General features: G+C 40.8%; 1 protein-coding gene across 4 annotated transcripts in view; it reads right to left on the reverse strand.

Annotated features, from left to right (window-relative positions):
• Positions 1 to 12,728, reverse strand: part of RALGAPB (Ral GTPase activating protein non-catalytic subunit beta) — a gene marked incomplete at both ends in the record, with an annotated part of 58,813 nt that extends 46,085 nt beyond the window's left edge. For all 4 annotated transcript variants that reach the window (XM_084247165.1, XM_084247164.1, XM_084247163.1 and 1 more), the window contains 4 exons: positions 1,757 to 1,943; positions 4,953 to 5,116; positions 9,091 to 9,293; positions 12,543 to 12,728. In XM_084247165.1, coding sequence (XP_084103291.1) covers positions 1,757 to 1,943; positions 4,953 to 5,116; positions 9,091 to 9,293; positions 12,543 to 12,728 — 740 coding nt within the window. The remainder of the gene's footprint in view (positions 1 to 1,756; positions 1,944 to 4,952; positions 5,117 to 9,090; positions 9,294 to 12,542) is intronic.
• Positions 12,729 to 23,341: the final 10,613 nt, after the last annotated feature.

Below are 23,341 nucleotides of genomic sequence, written 5' to 3' on the forward strand. Positions count from 1 at the left end.
ACATAGAGAAATCTCAAATTGATTATTTTTAAAGAGACTGAAATGAGAAAAAATACATTTAAATGTTAACATGTATTATCTGTAAGTAACTTCCCCTACTTCCAAATTTTCTATTATAAGCACATATTACTTTTAGAGTCAAGATAAAACAAGTATTATTTAAAAACAAATTCATAATATTGACATTCACAAGATATAACAGAATCAAAAAGAACATTCCAAGCCTTCACCTTTCACTTCAAATGATGATAAAGATACAAACATTTCATTAACTCAGAAAAAGAACAGTCTACATTCCAATACATAATACCACCTACTAATTATTTGTTCCTGGCTCTCTACCACTATCCTAATCAAACCTGAATTAGATTAAGCCTTTAGATCTAACTACCAGTAAATAGGAAATATAAGAGGACAGAAGAACATGTTAATTAACACAAGTAGGACAAAATCAGGAAAATTCAGAATGTGAACTATGCTAAGACTTACTTTCTTCAACCAAAAAATTAACTGCAAATTAATAAAAATAAACAGACTTAAGAAACATGTCAACTAAACATGATCTGAACTTTACTTTTTGATTCAATGGAATCAACTGTAAAAAGAAAAATAACTCAAGATATTCAGGGAAACTTGAAAAATACAAATGGTTAACTGCTTAAAATAAAAAACTGTTAACAAATTTTTAGGTGTAATAATGGTAACGTAATCATGTTTCGACAAGAATCATCCTCTCTTAAGAGTCATCTGTTAAAACATATAGGGTTGAAATGAAGAAAGAAGCCTGAAAAAAAATGAGGACTAACAATTTACTCATAGAATAGCAATAATATATACAAATCATAAAAATGGTAAAATTATTATTATAAAAAAATTGCCTACTTTGAGCTTTTCTGTGACTACAAAGCTGGGGAGGGAAATCCCAACCAGTTCGAGGACAATGAATCTCATTCCCCCAGCCCTTTCCTCCTCTCCCAAAGCCCCTCAATATATAGCTTGGGGCTGCCCTGGAGCACAGGTGGTTGAGCCCAGAGCTGTGAAGCTGTCCGCAGCCTCTGCAGTGCTGGTTCTATCCCCGCCAGCCTCAGAGCAACCCACATGGCGAGCAGACCTCTCCTGTCTCGCCCGCTGCTACCCTCAGCAGTGTACTTCCTCAGTCTGCCTATTCTGTTCCCTGCTGTATCTCTGGTGAGTCCTCTCACCCTCCCGTGCATCTGTCCTGTACCCCAGTTCTTGTATAAATAAAATAAATCTTAAAAAAAAAAAAACAAAACAAAACATATAGCTTGACTCCCCTCTCCCCCTCCAAAAAAATCTGTCTACTTTGGTTATAAAGTAATATGTTATAACATGGTCCCATTTCTGTAAAATTATGTTATACACATAAGTAACAGGATTTCTGGTGAACTTAACATTTTGTTATACCTTTTTATGGCTTTGTTTTTAAAAAATATTAATGAAATTTAATAATCAGAATGAGTGGGACTGGGGGCTTGGGAGTAGAGTACAGAATTTATCTTGGCTTCTCCAAGATACTTGCTTATTCTAAAAGGCTTTAAGATTAGACCGGCACTGGAAAAACTACTATGCCTATCTTTAAAAAGTAGCTCAATGTTATATGTAAAGTACAGTAATTATCAGACACAAGAAACAGCTTTTTACAATGTATTCCATAAATCCCAGAAAGACACTGAACTGGGGAAAGCTGCCTCAGGTTAGAGTGATGAAGGAAGGCAAGTCAATGATGCTGACCTACCTTGAAGTGAGTGCACAGATGACCTTGCTCCATTGCTCCACCACTGCTGGGTGGTGCCTCCAGTTAGCCACCATCTCCTTAGCTGTTTTCCAATAAGGAGGTGTTGGGAAGCACCGAGTACAAGCTAGTAACCAAACCTCAAAGAGAACACCAATCAACTTCTCTGCTAGATTCTCAGCAATGCCACCTTACAAACAGAAAGAAAATATATTTTTGTCATACTTTTTTAAAAGCAGTGTCTTTAATTCACTAATTGAGAATAGTGGTTAAAAAATTGCAATGTTCTTAATTTTAAATAGCCATTTCATAGTTAAAAATGAGAAACTCTCCCTCGGTATGCACAGATATCATATGCAATCATAAAAACAACACAATATCACTTTGAAAGTTTTCAAGTCCCGCTACTCAGTGCTTACTCTTCTTGCAAAAGGGACAAAAACACAGAGGGGAGAAGGGAAAGGATGAGCACTTATGATGAGGGACAGTATACTATGAGTCAGTTTCTGCACCAAGTAATTCATATTCATGATCTTACATAACCCCCACATCAGTTCTGCAGGATAGGTATTTATTACCAACTATCAATTATAACTATTTCAAAGATGAGAAAACTTAGATTCAGAAAATTTAAGTGACTTGCCCAACTTCATGCAGTCACTAAGTAAACAGAATAAATACGCAGGCCTTTTTTTTTTTTTTTTAAAGATTTGTTTTATTTAATTTATACAAGCACTGGGTACAGTCAGAAGCGCGGGAGGGTAAGAGAATTCACCAGAGCGGGGAGCAGAGCAGGCAGAAGGACTGAAGTACACTGCTGAGGGGAGCAGCGGGCGGCAGGAGAGGTCTGCGCACCATGCGGGACCCTCCTCTGGTGGCCCGGGAGCAGCTAGGAATCGAACCGGGTGTGCAGAAGTTGCAGGCAGCTTCGCAACCCAGCGCTCAACCGCTGCGCCACCAGGGAGGCCCAATACGCAGGCCTTTCTACTTCTAAACTTAGAACTGCTTCAGGTATTTCAAAGTCACCCTTCAAGGGAAAGGGAGACTGAGAAGGGAGCAAAAGGACTGGTGCTGGGAAAACAAAGCCTCAACTAGGAAAACAGAGCTATTCCTCTGCTCTGAGTCCCTCTGCTCTGAGCCCTTAAACAAGGGAGAAAAGATCTTTACTCTTCATAACTCAAAGGCAAACTTCCATACTAGTAGGAGAAGTTACAAGGATGCATACTTCAAATGAACAAAAACAAAGTTTCAACAATAAAGAGCCCCAGTAGGGGGTTAATGGCCAGTCCTATGTTGCTGAGATCCCTGGCATGTCAGTGGAGGGTAGCCCCCCATGAATGAATCAATTGCTAGCCAGCAATACCAATCAGGGCATTACTATTATGGGAAGCGAACACTAAAATTCTGGGATTCCTTTTATTTATTTATTTTTTCCAGTCTGGGATTCCTTTTTTTTTTGCGCATGGAAAAACTGGAGTGTAGGCCAAAGTACAAAGGGTGAGCAGATTCATCAGAGACAGAGTGGGGAGCAGAACAGGCAGATTGAATGAAATTCACTGCTAAGGGGAGCAGCAGGGGAGACAGGAGAGGTCTGCTATACCATATGTGCTCCCACCATATGGTTGGGGATCGAACTCAGGTCGTAGACTGTGCTGAGACTTAAGCCCCAGGCCACCAGGGAGGCCCTGGGATTCCTTTTAGATATTTCCCTGGACACTGCATCTGTGAGAGTACAAGCACTCACATATGTGTTAGTATAGAGATAATGCATATAAATAGGCAACAGGGGCACAAAAACTCAACTATCAACATGTATTCTATATACAATGCTATAACATCAAAACAGGGCTTCTAAGATATATTCCAAATCTTCTAAATTGAAGTTATTTTTTTAAATTTTGTAAAATATATATATGTATATATTTTTATAACATTGCTACTCATTTTTTTTAAGATTTTTTATTTATTTATGCATACAGAGCTGGGGTACAGGCCAGAGATGCGGGGGGTGAGAGGATTCACCAGAGACAGAGTGGGGAACAGAACAGGCAGACTGACTGAAGTACACTGCTGAGTGGAGCATCGGGCGAGACAGGGGAGGTTTGCTTCGCCATGTGGGCTGCTCCCTGGTGGGCCAGGGATCGAACTTGTGCTGCAGAGGCTGCAGATTGCTTCACAGTGCAGTGTTTAACCTCTTGTGCCACCAGGGAGGCCCCCGCTACTCATTTTTGTACAATGTTTGATTCTCCTCTCAGGTGTAATCCCCACAAAATTCCCTCTACCAAGTTACCCATGAACCATCACCACAGTCTCTTGTGCTCTTCCCACACCTGTTTTGATCCCCCTCCCTCCCCTTCCCCTGCTGTATGTCTCTGATTTAGTTTGCCTGCTAGTTTTGTCTTTCTCTTCTGGCCCCTTGTTAAACTAAATCCTTGTTAAAACAAACCCTTCTGTGGTTTAACTGGAAGCTTATTTTTTATTTTTTTTTGAAAGATTGTATTTATTTTATACAAGAACTGGGGTATAGGTCAGAAGCGTGGGAGGGTGAGCGAATTCACCAGAGCCCCAGAGCGGGGAGCAGAACAGGCAGACGGACCAAAGACACTGATGAGGGGAGCAGCGGGCGAGGCAGGAGAGGTCTGCCGCGCAATGTGGGGTTCTCCCTGGCTGGCGGGGAATCGAACTGGCTCTGCAGAGGCTGCGGACAGCTTCACAGTGTGGCACTCAACCGCTGCGACATGGGGGAGGCCCAACTGGAGGCTTTTTAATGGCTTGGTAATGAATGGCATACTATTACACAGCCATACAGAACATTTTAAGACATTACAAGTTTCATTTGCTGAACAAAATACCTTCTGTACCTATCAAGTTTTCAGATTCTACTTTGTAATCAGACCTGAGGCTATATGGCTCTCATTTATTAGTTGTTTCCTATATAGACTCTAATCAAATATACTAAACAAGCTAGTGTTTTAATCATTATCAAACATACATTAATTCACTCAGTTCCTCCCTCCATTAGCAAAGTCATCAGTGGAGGTAAAATAACATCATCTTGTACCTTTGAGAGTTAAAGAGCTATTAACTTTGTCAACTATCATGCCAAAATGCATGTTCCCAATCAGTGTCTACTATTCATTGAATTTAAACATGAATTGTATCTGAAGTTCAGGAAAAAATGTGGAAAAAATAAACAAACCTTGAACAGTTGGTGGGGCTAAAAGTATATCATTAATTTGCAGAAGAAACAATAGTAAGACTTCCCAGGTTTCTCGGGCCATGATGGATGACTCCCGGGCCAGTTTCTGAATAGCTCTCAGGACCTGTAAGCATAGTCGGATCTGACTCGAGCCTTGTTCCTGCCTGAAGAAGACAGACGGAATCACTGACAAGTCTTGAGAAGGAAAAGCAACAGTTTAAGAAACAGTGACTTATGGACTCAGCAGGCAAGGGTCCAGAGATGCTGCCTAAGCAGACTTTTTTCAGTTCAAAGCTACTTCTTTGCCCTTGTACATTTTGATACTTGGGGATCGAAACTCTCCATTTCTATGAGAGCTTAAAACATCCCTGGGAGAAGGAAGAATATAAGAATATAAGCTTCACCTCTGGATTTTTGATGTATAAAATGTGCCTGGAACATAACAGGCATTTAATAGTTTTCTGCAGAAAATGAGTATCCAGTCATTCCTGCTACTCACAATGAAGCACAATGTCCTTTGCATTCTTTGTAAAAATTTTAAACACACATTCACAAGAATTCTGCAAGTGATTTCACAATGGTCACAACTCCCTTTGAAGCTAACATGTGCTAGAGAAAAGCCTAAGGACCTAACGGACTATCCTTACAGGCTCCCCAAACCAGTGACAAATGAAGGCAACTGCCTCAGAGATGACCACCTGCTTCTGCTATTCTAATGAAAAAAGATAGTGACTTAAGATGAAGGCTCCCAATGTTCCCAAGAAATCTTAGAACAACAGTTTTATAACTCTTTGTAGTTCACATGACCATTTTATCCAAATAAAATGGATCAAATTATTCGGGCTAGGACTGAAAAGGAAGGTAAAAGTCCAAGCACCATCCCATATCCCCAATTTCCAAAGGAGACCACCTGAGAATTTTGAGAATAGTAAGAAACTAACTCCATTAATGAATGGGTGGCCTCCAGACCTCCATGTGAAATCCAAGACAAGTAACTAACATTACTGGAAAAAAATCTTGAGGTCAAGTTTCACATATGATGACTCATGTCACAAAGAATTGATAATATATGCCTGAATTAGAATAGGTAATCTGAGAGGGGTGATCAAGAAACCCAGAAAATAAAGTGAATATCCCTACAATTATCATCTCAATCTTAGGACAAGATTCTCAGATTCTGGGCAGAAAACCAGAGACTCAGACGCAGAAAACCAGAGACTCACACCCCAGAATTGCAAACAAATGACACCACTAAGTTTTCTCTAAAAAAGCCAAACCTCAAGCACAACAATGAGATATTCACTTATGATAACCCAAGAGCAGGTAAATCAGTGCAGGTAAATCAAAGCCATGAGGTTCAAGCATCTATCTGTTGCTCTGGTTACCTGAAGATAAATAAAAAAGTATGCAATAGCCTCAAACTTCAGCTACTCATATAAAAAGCAGCACAGAGTAAGAAATAAAAATATCACCAGTTGTCCTGGTAATAATACTACAAGTCTCCCAAAGTAATCTAGGCTCACCCATCATTTCCAGGTACTTGCCCAGCGCCAGCATAGGAGGTATCTGCTCCTTAGGGGTAGTCACCTACTCAGAAGGCCTAAATTCAGGAGCAATATCCAGGTTTCTAAAGCTAAGAGAAGTAAGGTAACCTTTACTAAAAGTAAATAGGTCTAACTACCAGAGATTTTCCTTTCCTCCCAATATTTCAAAAGCAACCTTGATCTTCAGGAAAAATCTATTCTAGAACAGAGGCAGATGAACTAGGTAGCCCATTAGTCAAATCTGGTCTGCCATCTGTTTGTTTTTTGTTTTTTGTTTTTTGTTTTTTTAAGATTTATTTATTTTTATACAAGAGCTGGGGTACAGGCCAGAGGTGCGGGAGGATGAGAGGATTCACCAGAGACAGAGCGGAGAGCAGAACAGGCAGATGGACCGAAAGCATTGCTGAGGGGAGCAGTGGGCAAGACAGGAGAGGTCTGCCATGCCATGTGGGAATCTCCCTGGTCGGCGGGGAATTGAACCCGCGCTGCAGAGGCTGCGGACAGCTTCACAGCGCTGCGTGAATAAGGTTTTATGGGAACACAGCCATGCTCATTCATTTATATATTGACTATAGTTGCTTGCTCTACTCCAGCAGAGTTGAGTAGTTGCAAAACACACCATATGGCCCACAAAGCCTAAAATATTTACTATCTGGCTCTCTATACAAAAAAGTTTGCCAACCACTACTTTAGAAGATTATCACATTTTTAAAAGCACCATATATTTAAATGACTAGTAAATGCAACAACTAACTGGCCTATAAGGTAGTCATGCTTCTCAAAAGAGAAAAGCAAAAGTTTAACTCAAATGCCATTGATTTTCTTCATCAATACAAACTGATTGATCAGTGAAAGGTGGTAAGGGTACAAAAAAGAAAGACACATAGTATAGTGACCATACTACTCACATGTACAAAAAAAATGCCCAATAAATTAGTCTCATAAATGGGATGACAAGAAAGCATTATGCAATTTTAGAAGCATTATGCAATTTTTAGCCACAAACAATACCCTAACTCTACCAAATATTTCCTGCTATAATTTCCATTTGAAACCAACACACACAAGCAACAGCATCTGATTAATACCTATTACTACATCAGCAACTACAGAAGCCCAAAATTTATGCAACCCAGTACTTGTCCTCAATTTGATTAGATGAAGAAATGAGACAGAGAGATCCAAGAGTGACACACAAAGTACCATTCAGATTCAGAAACAGTGTGATCAAAGGGGGCCTGGGTGGTGAAAGAAGGTTTCTCATTACAAGGCAGAATTAAGGATGAACCAATAAGAAAGAGAGATGGATAGCTAGAAGAAGGTGAGGAGGAGAAGGAGGAAGACAAAGGGGTAGGTAATGATGGGGAAAATTTTTAAGGAGTCTGAAATGAAATGAAAATGAATCTGGCCAAAGTGCAGGCTCAAAGAATTAGCAGCAACTAATCTGGTTAGGGGCCAGATTACAGAAGCCACTTCATACAAGGTAAGAAATTTATACTTGATCCTACAGACCAGAGTTTTTAGTAGAGATTTTTCTTTTTAATTCAGATAGTCAAAGTAATCTTCCTTTTAAACTTAAAAGCCAAAAATTTACAGAGCTGATTTTTGGATGACTCAAGAGTTCCTCACCATCTGACAGAGTAAAAGCTCTATCCAGAACTTTTCCAAAAGAAGGCAAGCCCCATTACTTTTACAATAGCTGAAAACAATTTTTCTTACAGGAAATCTCCATGAATGGGAAGGGAATGAATGCTTTTTCTCCACTATCTTCTGTTATTTCTCAATTCTTTATAATAACATGTAATTCTCTTAGAATCGGGGGGGGGGGGGAGAGGCAGGGAATTAAACACAAATAGGACACATAACCCATATTATGATATATAAGTTCTTTGCCTCAGGATGTTGCAGACAATCAGTAACAAACTCTTAAGAGTAATCTTTTGGTCTGTTGCAAATCTGTCCACAATAATCTCTAGTCTCCTTGAAAGACTTCATTCACCCATAGGAAAAAGTCTTTTTTATTTTTTATTATTAAATAATAATTTTTTTAATTTAAATTTTATTTTTATATTCCCCATACAATTACAACCCCCTTATTTTTACCCCAAGCCCTCCTTTCCCCACCCCCCACCCCCTATAGAGTGTCTCTTGTTCATAGTTGTTTGTTGATTTTGATATTTTCTTTCTTATAGTTACTCTTTTTCCTGGTCCCTTATTTAAGTTTTCTAGAAGGAAAAAGTCATTTTAAGGTAAAAGACATATGTAGTTTTAACTTAAGTGGAAACAAAAGGCAAAACTATGTTTTTTTGAGTGGAAGAGAAAGGAATCACAGTATTTTAGTATCAAATAGCTGTGAGATCTTAGAAGCAAAGCTAAGTCTTTAAAATGAAAGCCTGTGAAATACTCCTATAAACATTATATAAGCCCACATCTCCTATCATTTATACTAATACTCTTTCAGTTGAACAAGTAATGAAAGTGACTGTTCAAAGAACTAACAAATCAACTCCCATAATATAAAAAATTAACATTTATGAATGTCATTATGATCTTGATAGCAGACCAGATAGATGGACAAGGTGGATATAGCTTACCTTGGTACAAAAAGATTTTGCAGGTGTTTTAATATACTTTGAACATATAGGTTAGGCTCTTTAATAACTGGCAATGGAATAGAATCTTTCGGCAACACTAAAGCCATAATCCAGTCTGTATAAACATCAACACAATATTTTACAGTCTCTCCATCCAATGGGAGGGTCAGTCCATAGCAAATTACTTCCATGGTCCATTTTACCTAAACAAAAGAAAACATATGTACAGAATTATCACACATCCCTATCTATAGCTCAACAGGCTGATATAAAGTATTAACCTCTATTATTGCCAAAAAAATTCTCAATTAACAGTATAGTTATCTAAAACATGTATCAGGGCCTCCCCGGTGGAGCAGCGGTTGAGCGCTGGGTTGCCAAGCTGCCCACAGCCTCTGCAACGCCGATTCGATCCCTGGCCACCAGGCAAGGGTCCCACATGGCGCGCAGACCTCTCCTGCCGCCCGCTGCTCCCCTCAGCAGTGTACTTCATCAGTGTGCCTGCTCTGCTCTGCTCTGCTCTCCGCTCTGGCTCTGGTGAATTCTCTCACCCTCCCACGCTTCTGACTGCACCCGGTGCTTGTATAAATAAATAAAATAAAAATGTTTTAAAAAAATAATAAAAAATATGTATCAAATTTATTCTGAAGTATGGATTATCCATGTATAAGACATAGTTGCACAATACTTCCTAAGCAAAAGCTTTTAGAAGAAAATAAATTCCTTATTTCTAAATATCAAATCTATGCTGGTTTTGACCCTTTAGACACCATTAGTGTTTACTCTGTGAAATAAAAAGTAAATAAATGTCATCTTGATTTTCCAGCGATTTAAGGCATAGAAAAAGAAAATTTTAGATGTTTTTCTCCACTTTGTTTGCATATGGCACATGTGTCTTTTAGGAAATCATATAAATTCAATTGCATTCCATTTTCAAATTATGCAATGTTAACAAACAGTATAAACAATGAACTGTTCAACTCCTATTTTGTGGTTATTTTATCTGCTAAAGAAAATAACACTTAAAATGGAAAGGTAAGACCAGACAGGTGAGAAAGGACTGAGCTGGGTAAGATCTCAACAAAGCACTTAACTGCACTAAATGAATTCCAGCTTCCTGACCCACTGAATCACATCCTAAGGGCTGAGAGAAATTATGTTAAGAGACTGCTGAACCACTGCCTGCAGTTACGAAGAATGAGTAAAAGAATGAATGAATATAAAGAGACTGGGGAAACAGTCCAATTTGCAAAAGAGCATGAAACTAGTTTCCAGATACTGCAGACTGGAAAGTTTAAGTAAATTCCAGATAAAACTCTGGGACAAATTACTAAGCAATTATAAAAATAATAGTCAATGTAAACAAGACTGCTGGACACAAGTCATGTTAGGACAATTATGAAGAGAGCTTCATTCACTTACTAACAGGGCTACTATGAAGGCAGCTGACAACTGTACAATTCTTCCAGTTTACAAAATACTTTCATTAATACCATCTAGCCATCAAAATAACTCTATGTGAGAGTATAAACTAGCTTCACTTTACAGATAAGAAAATAAACTAAGCAAGATCAAGATTAAGCAATTTGGTCCAATTCACTGCTTTGGAAGTAGTGGAGCTAAAAATTTGAACCCTGGCATTCCAACTAGAAACCTGAATCTGTTCTCACAGTGCCATTTAATAGCCTTCTCCAGCAAAGGGGAATCTGGGTTTTAGCAAAAAATTTAGTATGATGCAGGATATTTTTTTCAGACAAGATGAAGACATATGGTCCAGAGGAAGGTAGAACATAAGTATTTATACTGGTTTAAACACTAACGAGTAACAGCTGATTAATGTACCAAGATCATTTTGGAAGAAGATGCCCAAGATCCTGCCAAGATTTTAATTTGGGGGAGGGAAATAAAAACAGATTATATGCTGACCATTTATAGATATCACAAAGTTAAAAAGGATAACTAATTTGTTAGATAGAATCAGGATTCAAAAAGACTTCCAAATGTCTACAGCAATGCCACCCAATCTCGTCAAAGACTTCAACAGCTTAAAAAGAAAGTTAAAACTAACAAGATAAGTACATGTATTGAAACTGTTAAGTTCAAGAAACAACTACAAAGCCCAAGAGTAGAATATACAATATTAATATAAAATATAACAAAATAAAACAGCAATAAATGTTAAAAACAACTATAATAGCACAGTTGTGTTAAATTGGGGAGGGGAAGACAAGATTTAGCTTCACAAGAGAATTTTAAGAGGTTGCAAGTCCCGAATTATCAAATGCAAGACAAAGAAAGATATCTTTGGTGGTATTGTCACACAATAGTTTAATTGTATAACTCCAGATGACATTGGATTCAAGTGTTATTTTCTCATATCCTTTTGAGTGTGGGAAAAGAGAATAAACAAGGGCTACACCAGAGCCCCTCTGTCTACTCACATGCCACCTCTTTCTAGACGATCCAGAAGGATTATAGACACCAAGAAGAGGACATGCCAGGACAAGCACTGGTCCTCAAGGTCAAGTCTCTGCTAGGGTGCTTTGAAGAGAAATGCTCCTCAGATGAGGGGCTTCACCCTTTGGCAACACATAGCCTAGAGAGGGTAAATAAACTGCTTCCAGAGCTATAAACTTTAGTCTTTTATCTCAACTAATCTTACATCTAGACTAGGCTTAATCTTTCCTTTGTGAGAAATCAAGAAAAAAGGGGAGGGGGGAGGAATGGCTTCTGAGAAATAAGTAAACCCAAAGTCTGAAGATTGTATAAACTCTTCAAGCACAGGGGACAAAGTTCTAATACCATCTCTTAATCAGATCTCAGAAGAGCAAACTCCAGTATCACTCCATTCTCAGGATCCCCTTATTACTTCTCACTGGCAGCTTCAGCCCAGTCCCCTGAAACCAAGAACAGAGGACCAGCTCCAGATCAAGACATTCCATGAGCCCTTAGCTTTAGCAAGGGCAAACACAACCCTGATCCCAACCGCTTGGGATGCCATGCAAGCTTAGCTGCTCTGCAGCACTCTTATACCTACAGTCGGGTAAGAGTAGGCAGGTATGGATAGAGAGAGAGAGCTCAGCATATCTCAAGTGTGAAACTTGACACAAGCTAAGCCTTCAAAGAGAGGCCATCTAGAGCCGAGTAGGAATGAAGCCCTCTCAAACATGCTCAGTGGAAATCTGGAGACTGAGCCTAAAGCTTAGGAGAAGGGGCCTGATACTCAAGTCAGGCCAAAGGCTCAAGTGGAGAACCAGATCTCACTAGTAGGAATTCCCAGAAGCACAATGATACAATCTACCCCTTATAACCCCCACAAACTCTGAGTCCCAATCCTCAACCCAACTAAGGTTAAAATTAAGAAGTCATACAATATTAAAAAGACATCTTTAAACAAATCCTTTAGTAACAAACTTATAGTTTGACATGGTAAATGAAATGAAGAAACTTACTTCTTTGTCAGTTTTTAACAAACTCTCACTACCAGCCACTGAAGGGGTACCTAAGGCCTGCCCAAGAGGATGGACCACTGCATTTGCCACCTCTCGCCCAACACTCTCTGGATAGCTGTGCAGCACACTGTTGTGGCCCTGATCATTCTGAATCACCAAATGCAGCGACCTCCACTCAGAGTACATTGCGCCGCTAAAGGACTATCCAAACGGCACCTGAAAAGACAAAACAGAATTATGTATCAAATTACACTGTTGTAATAAAAATAAGTAAAACACAGATTTAGACTATATGGCAAGATAAAACAGGTGCAAACATACTGCCTCAAAAAGATTGAGAAAATAAAACACATCTAAATGTTTTGAGATGTCCTAAAATAGCCTCATGGTGAGGACCAGACAGGCCCTGGTAAGCTGCTGTCTAAGCACCTCCCAAAGAGAGCCTCCAGAAGCCCTAGAGTTGGGGCAGATGGCCATTTACAGGGAACTAAAATCATCAGGTTTGGTACAATCATAGCATAAAGGAATCCTTCCCATCCTATCTTTCAAGGCAGGAAAAAAAAAAAAAAAAGAAGAAAGAAGAAAGCAAAAGGGAGGAAAGAAAAGGGAGACAAAGGAAAAGAGTTACTCCGCGATCCAGACTTTTTCAGTAACAATTTCCAAATTTCGATTACATGTTATAAATATATCCCTGCAATGTCCCACAATGCCCTCAAACATAAAATTTATTTTTCTAAGATTTATTTTTATTTATGGGCCTCCCTGGTGGCGCGGGCGGTTGAGCGCAGCGCTGAGAAGCTGTCCACAGTCTCTGCAGTGTGGTTTCGACCCCGCCCAGCTACGGAGATACCCACGTGGCGTGGCAGACCTCTCCTGTCTCGCCCGCTGCTCCCCTCAGCAGTGTATTTCAGTCAGTCTGCCTGTTCTGTTCCCCACTCTGTCTCTGGTGAATCCTCTCACCCCCCTCATCTCTGGCCTGTACCCCGGTATAAACAAAACAAACAAACAAAAAAAAATCAATGGAAAATTCAACACATATTTTAAAAAAAAAAAAGATTTATTTTTATTTATTTTATGCATACAGAACAGGTAGATTTACTGAGATACACTGCTGAGGGGAGCAGCGGGCAAGACAGGTCTATAGTGCCATGTGGGTCAGATCCCTGGCCAGGGATCAACCTCATGCCACAGGGGCTGGCGATAGCCATAGCTTGATAGCACTGAGACTTTAACCCCGGTGCCACCAGGGAGGCCCCTAAACATAAAACTTATTGACAATATTTCATCACTTGCAGTGGCATACAACTTCTAGGAACACCTAGAAGTCACTGTGTCCTTCTGAATACACAAAAAAAGTTGTCACCTACTGAGCATTTACTACATGCTACCCAAGCAATCACCAAAACGACTTTATAACAAGGAATGTTATCCCTATTTCACAGATTAAAAAACTGAAGCTTAGAGAGGTTTGAGGCTTAGAAAGGTTTGCTTCTTACCCGAGAGAGGAATGACACGGTAGAGCTGGGTTTTGAACCCACATGTGTTAGGCTCCAGGGATCATGCTCTTAGCCATGGCATAAATACTGCTTCTCTCTATGCTATACATTCTTCGCTTCTCCATGTGCTGTGTATTCTCCTTGACATGCTATCTAAGTCTACCATATATATGAGATATTAGCCACAGCCTCTACAAATACCTGTACACACACCTGTACAAATGCAATGCAAATGTTACAATCATAAATGCCATACTCATGAAGAGAAAATCAAGATGGTTAGCCTGTACCAAATTATTGTTGGTAACTTCCATTTTCCACTTGTTCTGAAATCTGTTTAGCCAGGAAAGTTTAAGCAAAATACATGGTTGAACTTAATCTTTTGAAAGTTCTATCCAATCTGCATGTTAAAGGAAAGGATTCTGCAGGATTTGTGCCTTCTGCAAGAGTGAAATCATGGCAGGTGTAGGCACTGATGCAATTCCAGTTCAATGGTATTAAAAAATATTTTAACTTCCATAGTCTCGCAGGTAGAATGAATTATGTGCTGGCCACAGAGAGAGGAATTGCTTTGCTGCTCTTATATACCTCAAGTTAATGTCTGAAAAAATTCCAGCTGGGAAAGCAACATAAAGGGATTCTAAGGTGTATCTCATTTGTTCTGTTCCAGCACCTGGAGAAGGTAACCTCAATTCATCATGTGAAAATTTGTACAATAAATTATGAACCTGTGGAGAAAATTCTATCCCTTAATTTAACTTTTCTTCAAACTGGGAAAAGAGCAGTATTGGTTAATTTTATCTTAGAAAACCTCATTTTCAAGTATGAGTGTTTTTCAAAAGAATACGGCATTTGAGGATCACAGGCCTGCAGAAGAAAGACCAAACTCCGTAGCATGAAAGTCAAAGTCCTACACAGATTGGTTCAAAACTGTCTTTCTTGGGCCTCCCTCGTGGCACAGCGGTTGAGCGCTGGGTTGCGAAGCTGCCTGCAGCCTCTGCAGCGCCGGTTCGATCCCCGGCTGCTCCCCAACCACCAACCACCGGAGGAGAGTCCCACATGGTGCACAGACCTCTCCTGCCACCCGCTGCTCCCCTTAGCAGTGTACTTCCATCCTTCTGCCTGTTCTACCCTCCGCTTTGGCTCTGGTGAATTCTCTCACCCTCCCGCGCTTCTGACTGTACCCAGTGCTTGCATAAATAAATAAATCTTTAAAAAAAAAAACAAAAAACAAAAAACCTGTCTTTCTTTCATGCAGAAACCCACCACCTTCCTTTCTCTCCTAGGAGCCTCCTCTCCCCATCCTAGTTAATCTCAGCTTCTTTTGGAGTCTGCCGGACTCTGGGCCAGGTACCTTTAGTGACCCCATGACATCTGATGTCCTTCTCTGGGTCAAGAAGCCCTGAAAGCAGGAAAGCAGGAGGGATTCACCAGCACAGAATAGTCTACCCACACTTTGAAGGAATGGTGGACACACTGCCTCAGTTTCCTCTGGATTTGTAAGGAATTCCCTTAAGGATATCCTGGAGTTCCTCACTCCCCAACTAAAATAAGCACTCTCAAAAAAAGGAAGGGCAAAAAGGGAAAGCTCCAGCAGGGAATCTTCCCCATCAGATGACAGCCTATTTCCACACCATACATTTTCCTCACCTTTTAAAATTAAACACACACACACGTTATACGTACATATATATAGCAGTATAAGTATTACATATATACACACTATATGTGTGATTTCTTATTTAATGTACAAGAATATTATAATACTGGTAAATAATGGTCTATGAAACAACTTTTTTTTTTTTTAATCTATTACATGTTTTGGGTCAAATGGTAAAACACAATTACGGGTCTAAATCCAAGTTTGAAAACATCAATACTATTAGATTTCTACCCAAGATAGATGTTTACTTCTTCACATTTAAGTTTTATATTCATCTGGAATTTATTTTTGTAAGTAGTGTAGGAAAGCCTCAATTTTATTTTCTTCTAGACATGTTATGCTAGCATCAGCTTTTAAAAATATATCCTTTCTCACTAAATTGAAATCAAATTGTCATATTAAAGTCTCACACAGGAATCTACTTATGAATCTGTTCTGTGCAACTATCTGTCCCTATGCTAATGCTATATGATTTAAATTTATTGGCTTTATAGATGTTTTAATATATGGAAAGGAAGTCCCTTCCACCTGCACTATTTTTCTTTTCTTTTTTTTAAAGATTTATTTATTTATGCTTACAAGAACTGGGGCGTAGGCCAGAGGTGCGGGCGTGAGAGGATTCACCAGAGAGAGCAGAGAGCCGGGCGGTGGGGGTGGACAGAACAGGGGAGCAGGAGGCCAGACAGGAGAGGTCTGCTGTACCATGTGGGTTGCTCCCTGGCCACCGGGATAGAACTCACTGTCTTTAGCCCCTGCGCCACCAGGGAGGCCCCACCTGCACTATTTTTCAAAAGTCTATTGGTTATTCTCAAATACTTCTCCATATAAAATTTAAGATGATTTTATCTAATTAAAACAAATGCTAGAATTCTAATTGAATTGTTTATTCTACCTTCTCAACCTCATCTCCTACTGCCACTTTCACAAACATACACACCACAAGCTACAGTCACAAGAACTATTGATGATTGCTCAAATTCAACAAGTTTCTTCATACCCTATATATACTTCGCATGCTACTCCCACTGAACTGCCATCCCCCCCTTATCTACCTTACTCATCCTTCAAGGCACAGTTCAAATGTCTTCTCTCTGGTAAAACTTTCCTTGACTCCTCATACTACCACTTTTCCCCAGCTCTGAGTGCCTATTACAGGCTGTACATGTCAAGCTTCACATTAACTTATTCATTATCCATGTAAAGATATCTTTACCACAAATGTGTCAACCTTTTTTGAAGGAAAACCTCACATCCTGAATCTCTGCTAGTCTCTGACAGACAATGGATACTAAATAAATGTTTCAGAATGTCAAGGTTTACCAATGGGAAAAAAGATGTTAGGTGTTCCCTTTATTCCACTAAAGCCCAATATTTTGCATGCTGTATGCAAATAAAAATAGAAAAATGTCCATTCGTTCTCAGCAAATCATTAGTAAAAGAGAAAAAAGTATTTGGATGTTTCTTTTGTTCTGACTCCATATCGCACATATGACCTTGGACAAGTCATTTGGCATTTTTTTGTGATAGTTTCTTCACTTGTAAAACAGGGTGAATACCTGTAGTACCACGATAAAGTGACTTGGGAGAAGGATCAAAAAAAGCAACATAAGTCAACATACCTTGAGATGTGGGGACGCAAAGTACACATTACCAGGCATGTTTTGCTTCCCTTAGGAACACATGGCACAGGGTGTCAAAGCAATGAGTAGATAAGTGAACTTTCTAAAAAGATTGGATTTTAAGCACACAAGTACACTCAAAGTGATCCATAAAACTTTGTAAAGGCCATATTTTATATTTCTGTTGTAGTCCTAGTGGTTCCACAAGGTAAATATCAATCAAGCTTGGCCAGAAAAGGAATGTAGTCACCTGTACACCAGATTCTAACTGTTAGGGACCTGATCAAGCACCTGAATTAGAAGAAAGTAAGACAGGTTCTGCCTGCATTACTTCCCAGAAGTAGAAACAGTACTTTTTTGCTAGTCTAATAAAAAAAATATGATACCCTGCCTGTTCCCCACTAGCATCAGCACAGCTCTCATCTTTTATGCCTCAGACCTGCTCTGTCCAATACAGTAACCATATCCACTCGTGACTACTGAAATTTATATTCAATTACAAATTCAGTTCCCTGGTGACATTAGTCACATTTCAAATGCTCAACAGTCACATGTGGTTAGCGAAGACCATATTGGACTGTGCGAATACAGAACAGTTCCATCACTAAAAAAACTGACAGCTGCCTTAGATATTAAACTTTCACTTTTATTTCAGTGCTGACTGGACTACTACTGATTGAGGACACACATGTCCAGGAACACATCTGCTAACATTAATGAGTACCTCCAACTAAAAAGATTCCATTTCTAAGTCTATAGGTCTCATGACAAAAATCAACTCTTCGTCTTTAACTGAGCACGTGGAATTTTTCACCTTTACTTTGGGGATCAACTAGAGACTTAAAGCTCAGGCTTTAAGACTGAGTTTCTTCCATACAGTAGGGCCAGAACTGGATACTCTGTTCAGATCTAACAGGTAAACAAGAGCAAGTTTCTTTAGTACCTGAATTTAACATGAATTGTCCCATCATTTTCTATATTAGCCTTAGCATAAAACTGATTTTTTTAAGTACAAAATTGAACCAATATAATCTTTCCATAATAGCCTTTAGAGCGTAAAGAATATCATTACATATAATGTGTTTTTACTCAGTCTATATACTTCACACCATATTTAACTGCTATTCAAAAATCTTCATTTTCCAAAAACCTCTCCATAATGAACTTCACACACATACTCGCTTTTATAAATGTTACATGATTTTAAGAACAAATACAATCTGAATTACTGTTGAGCAATAGCAGTTCAGGCATTCTGTAATGAATGCATGCTAAGTTTGTCAACCCTTCTAAGATTAAGGTTTTAATCATCAGTAAACACTTCTTATATCATTTCTCCTGGTGAAAAGGATAAACTATTACAAACAGCAATTCCATTTCTGGTATTTACCAACAAGTACTAACATTTAGTGGATGACAACTAAATACTTTTTTTGACAAAGTGGGGGAGAGGGGATTATAGGCAAAGACCTACCGGCAACAAAAATGTTTCCACTACAAAACTGACTGAGTCTGTGATAAAAAGAGGCACTAAAAATCAACCAGAATTAATTACAGTTAGTCCCACATAGTGCCTCAATGTGTTTGTTCAACAGCTAGATGGAGAAATTAACAAAGCTTACTAAAGTACTTCCAAAATTAACAAAGCTTACTTGAATATTTCCAAGCAAAAAGAACAAAACTCTACAGACTATTATTAAACATCTCTTAGAAAAATGGAAATAAAGACAAAAATGTGTGCAGCATGAAGTCCACAACAAACTCAAACACTACTCAGTAAAACTTTTAAGTCTGTATATCAATGCAATCAGTAAAACTTCTAAGTCTGTATGCCAAAGGAGAAAGAGAGAGATGAAGAAAAATATAGCTCAAGCTGCTCATAAGCTAGAAGAGAGATATGCAACACGAGCAGATAGGACAGATCCAAGGTGGCTGGGAGTCACAGAGAGGAGTTTTCTGAAAGGATATTAGGAGTTATGCCACCAGAAACAGGAAGAAAAGGGTGTGTGTGTAAGAAGAACAGAATGTGTGCATTGAGTGGAGAGAGAAGAAACAGCCAGGGTTTGTCTGGGCAAAGAACAACAGCACATGCAAAGAAGATCCAGAGGTTAGAGACACTGTAACAGTGAGTTCTGTATATTCAGGAAAATTGTAAACCAACAGTTTTGCATGAGACGTGCACACGTGAAAAGGTCCAGATAACTCAGAAATCCTGCAGAAAAACTTATTTCCCACCCCCAACAGACTTTCATTAGATGCAGTAGTCAGCGGGCCTAATTTACATTTCTCCAGGGTGGAACTTAGATTTTCCACAAACTCACAGATGAATTTCTTACACGCTTAAACTGAAGAAACACTGAAATGTCCTTTGAGAAGCAAAATTACCTACGGTGGCGATTCCCAAACTTTGCTGGACACTATAAATGGAACTTTACAAAAACACGGACGTCTGGTTTCCAGTACCCGCCTCCCACCCCCCGCAAACCTTCTGATTTAACTGGTCTGGGTGTGCTACGTGGGCACAGGGAATCTTTAAGAGCTGCCCCAAGTGATTTTTAATGTGCCGCAAAGTTGGAGCCACTGACCTACTTGTAAAGAACTTGACTCTGGAGTCAGACACCCTGGGTTCAAATTACCAGCTATGTGACCTTGGGCAAGCAAGTCACCGAGCCACTCGGGGCTTCGGTTCCCTCGTCAGTAAAATGGGGAGAACACTCCGACTTACAGGCTTGTTGTGAAGTTAGATGTGGTGAACGTAATGGCCTGGCACAACGCCGGGCGCGTAGTAAGCGCTTAACAGGGGTTAGTTGTTTATTCCCATGATTAACTCTTGCTCACCCGAGAGGCACTGTGCAATGGGCAGCATCGCCCCACGGGCGGCAGCAACTCCACCAGCCCTTTCCGCCGGACCAGATTCCCCGCTCCAGACCCGCCCCCTCCCCCGGGCGGCCCGGACCGAGCCTCGCCCCGCTGGGGCAGCTCCCCAGGGCGAGACCGGATTTGCACAGAGCCGACAGAAGCCGCCGCCTCCAGGACCAGGCTCTCCCGGACCCTGCGGGTCCCTAGAAGACGGCCATACACTTCCGCAGGTCGGGTCCCCGGAGCGCCCGGGGCGGTGATACCAGGTTCAGCCGCCCTGAGACCGCCCGAGGGGAGGGAAGGGGAGGGTCCGGCCCGGACGGGGAGGACCGCCCGGTTACCTGAGGCGACGGGCGGGGCCCGCATCGCTGGGGCGGGCGCCACCGCCGCCGGCCGCTCTGGGCCTTCCGCCTCACGCGACCCGCGCCATAGGACCGGCGCTTTCGCTGGCCCGGCCGGCTTTCCTCAGGCGGTCGGTCAGTCCACCCGTCAACGAGTCTCCGAGGGCGCCCGGGGACGACGAAGGCAGGTCGGGGCCGGCCGGCAGGGCTCTGCTCAGACAACTTCCGATTGCCAGAGATGGCAGCGTCAAATAACTCCCCGAACTGAGTGGGCCACTACGCATGCGCAGCGCTCCAGCTCAGCGATTTCTCCGGGGCCGAAGCGGCAGCGTCAAATAATTCCCGAGAGTCGGGGCCGGAAGCTGCGCGTACGCAGATATCCCAGATAGCCGCGCGGCGCCCCCAGCCTCCTCCCTTTCCGGATCAAGTGCAGGGGGTGGAGTGAAGGGGTGGGTTCAGCTACCTCATCGCGGCTCAGCCGGGGGCTCGCTCTGCCTGCGACCGGCTGAATCCACCTACCCTGCCTGTGTTAGGAGCGGACGGAGCAAGGGGCTGCTCTGGAAGGTTGTGGCTCCCACACAGGTTCTAGAGTTTCTCACATCCCACCATTGCAAACCCTCCTTTAAAATATTGTCCTTTACCCGCCGCCCCCTTATTACATGGATATACCTTAATTACGAGCAATGCTCAATTCCAGGCTAGGTGTGAGTTACAATGAATGAATCAGACATTACGTGCAGAACCGCCTTAAAGAGCTGAACCTGATATAAGCGATAAGACAATAGTAATAATAATAGCAAGAGATACCAGTTTGAGCAGCTACAATGCACCACGCATTTTGTAAACAATACCACTTCAATCATTTGGTTTCGACTTTTATGAAGAGGATAATTTAGATGTACATTAGAGATGTACAGCTCAAGTGCCTTGGCAGTGTAAAGGAGGAAACTTGGACTGAGAGGAGGAAGGAGGACTTGGCCTTCAGACTGTCCTTGATATTCAAACAAGGGATAAGGATTTCCATGGTGCTGCAGGCATTGTCTGAAAAGAGCAGAAGGGAGCAAAGAAAATGCTGGCTTCTTCCCTTCAGTTAGAAGAGACCATGGAGGAAAGAGTGACAAGGGATCTGCAAAAGAGAAAAGGGCTTTCTCAAGAGCTCTCTTTCAACCCTTCAACCCCACTCTCTCCCCCAGGAAGGTAGCTTGTGGTGGTAAGAGACACAAAGAGTAAAACTGTTCCAGGACAGGAAGAGGCTATATCCAGGACACTGGATTGAAGCAATACATTTCAATTAAATTCAGTATTAAAAATATTGTTAGAGGCTCATTCAATGTCTATTCCAACCATTTACTTCTTGACTTTCTAAGCAAGAGGGTAGAAAGCAAAGCAATCTCTCTTGCATCTCTTCTCTGATGTGAATAATGCTCCTGTGAGTTGTACAGGCACACAGCCCATGTAACATGTGGCAGTGCTGCCTCCTCCCCTCAGTGGAAGATGGGTGCAGAAATGGGTGCAGTGTGCCCTGGTGTAAGCCTGGCATGTGTCCCTCACCAAATACAAAAACAAACAGTGAAAGTGAATTAAGAACAAGTCCACAGAGAGAGAGAGAGGCCTGGTGGGATTCCAATGCCTGGTATTTGTTGTCTTGGGGGGCAGGGGCAGCTTGAAATCTGCCCAGCTTGAACTCTGTATTTGTTCATGTATATGTACAAATATATATATTTGTAATATATATTACATATATATTTTTATTAGGTTTTAAATTCCATATGGGGTTGCACTATGTTTCCCTGGGACAGTACTCTAGACTATAAGCTCCCTGAGGCCCCTTCTGTTTTGTTCAGGGCTGTTTACCCAGCTTAGAGCAAAGCCCAGCTCATAGTGACTGTTCATAAATACCTGGATATGAATGAATAGAAGTTGTTATCTGTATACTTGTATGATCCCCTTGAGGGAAGGAAATTCCTTATTCGTCACTGTATCCCTAGTCTCAGTACAGTGCCTGATAATGTTTTTTGAATGGACTAATGAACCTTTGTTCTTCAGGTCTCCATTCTCTGGCTTGATTCTGTGTATGGTGCTTACCAGCTGCTTCACCAGAGCCTCTAGTCATGGGCATCGGTTTCCTGACAGAATCGTGACTCTTCTTGACCCTAATCCTGATTCTTGGGCCACCTCAATAATACTGAAGTTTCTTCCAGTTCAGAAGACTGGGGATGACTCCTGTTTTGACTTCACAGTAATGAGAGAACCACATGGTATTTTGGAATTGACTGAAACATGCCTGTTGTCTCTGTACATTTCAAGTTCACAGCTCAAGTCTCAAGATTGTTGACTTAGATGAGGAGTATTGTAGAAAGACTGGAAAACAGGCAATAATTTGAAGCAGATGGAGGGAATAGTAAAATTTCCTAATTTCCAGTTTCCCCCTTACAAACACAGATCTGACAGCCTGGTGTGTTCATGCTATTTATGAAATCAATCTGCCACATTTCTCACTACTGAGCCAGCCACTCATGAGAAGAGAGACAGGTCTCCTAATTTCTCAGAGCCTTGGTTTCTTCATTTGTAAAATGGAGGACAATTAAATCTACCTCACTGGTTGTTGTGAAGATTAAGTGGGGTAATTATATATCCAGACTTAGTACAGTGCATGGTATTTAATGAAAGCTCCATCAGTGACTTGATGATTAACACCAGCCCCCCTGGGATTCTGCAAATTAGACACAAGAAAGTCTTTGTGGTGTCACGTCAACAGATGAATCTCTATCATAATGCCATTTATATTTGTTCTTCATTTTAATTATCAACAAGTCAGACA

Source organism: Talpa europaea (assembly GCF_964194135.1).
Source record: "Talpa europaea genome assembly, chromosome: 11".
In the NCBI taxonomy this organism is placed as follows: Eukaryota; Metazoa; Chordata; class Mammalia; order Eulipotyphla; family Talpidae; genus Talpa; species Talpa europaea.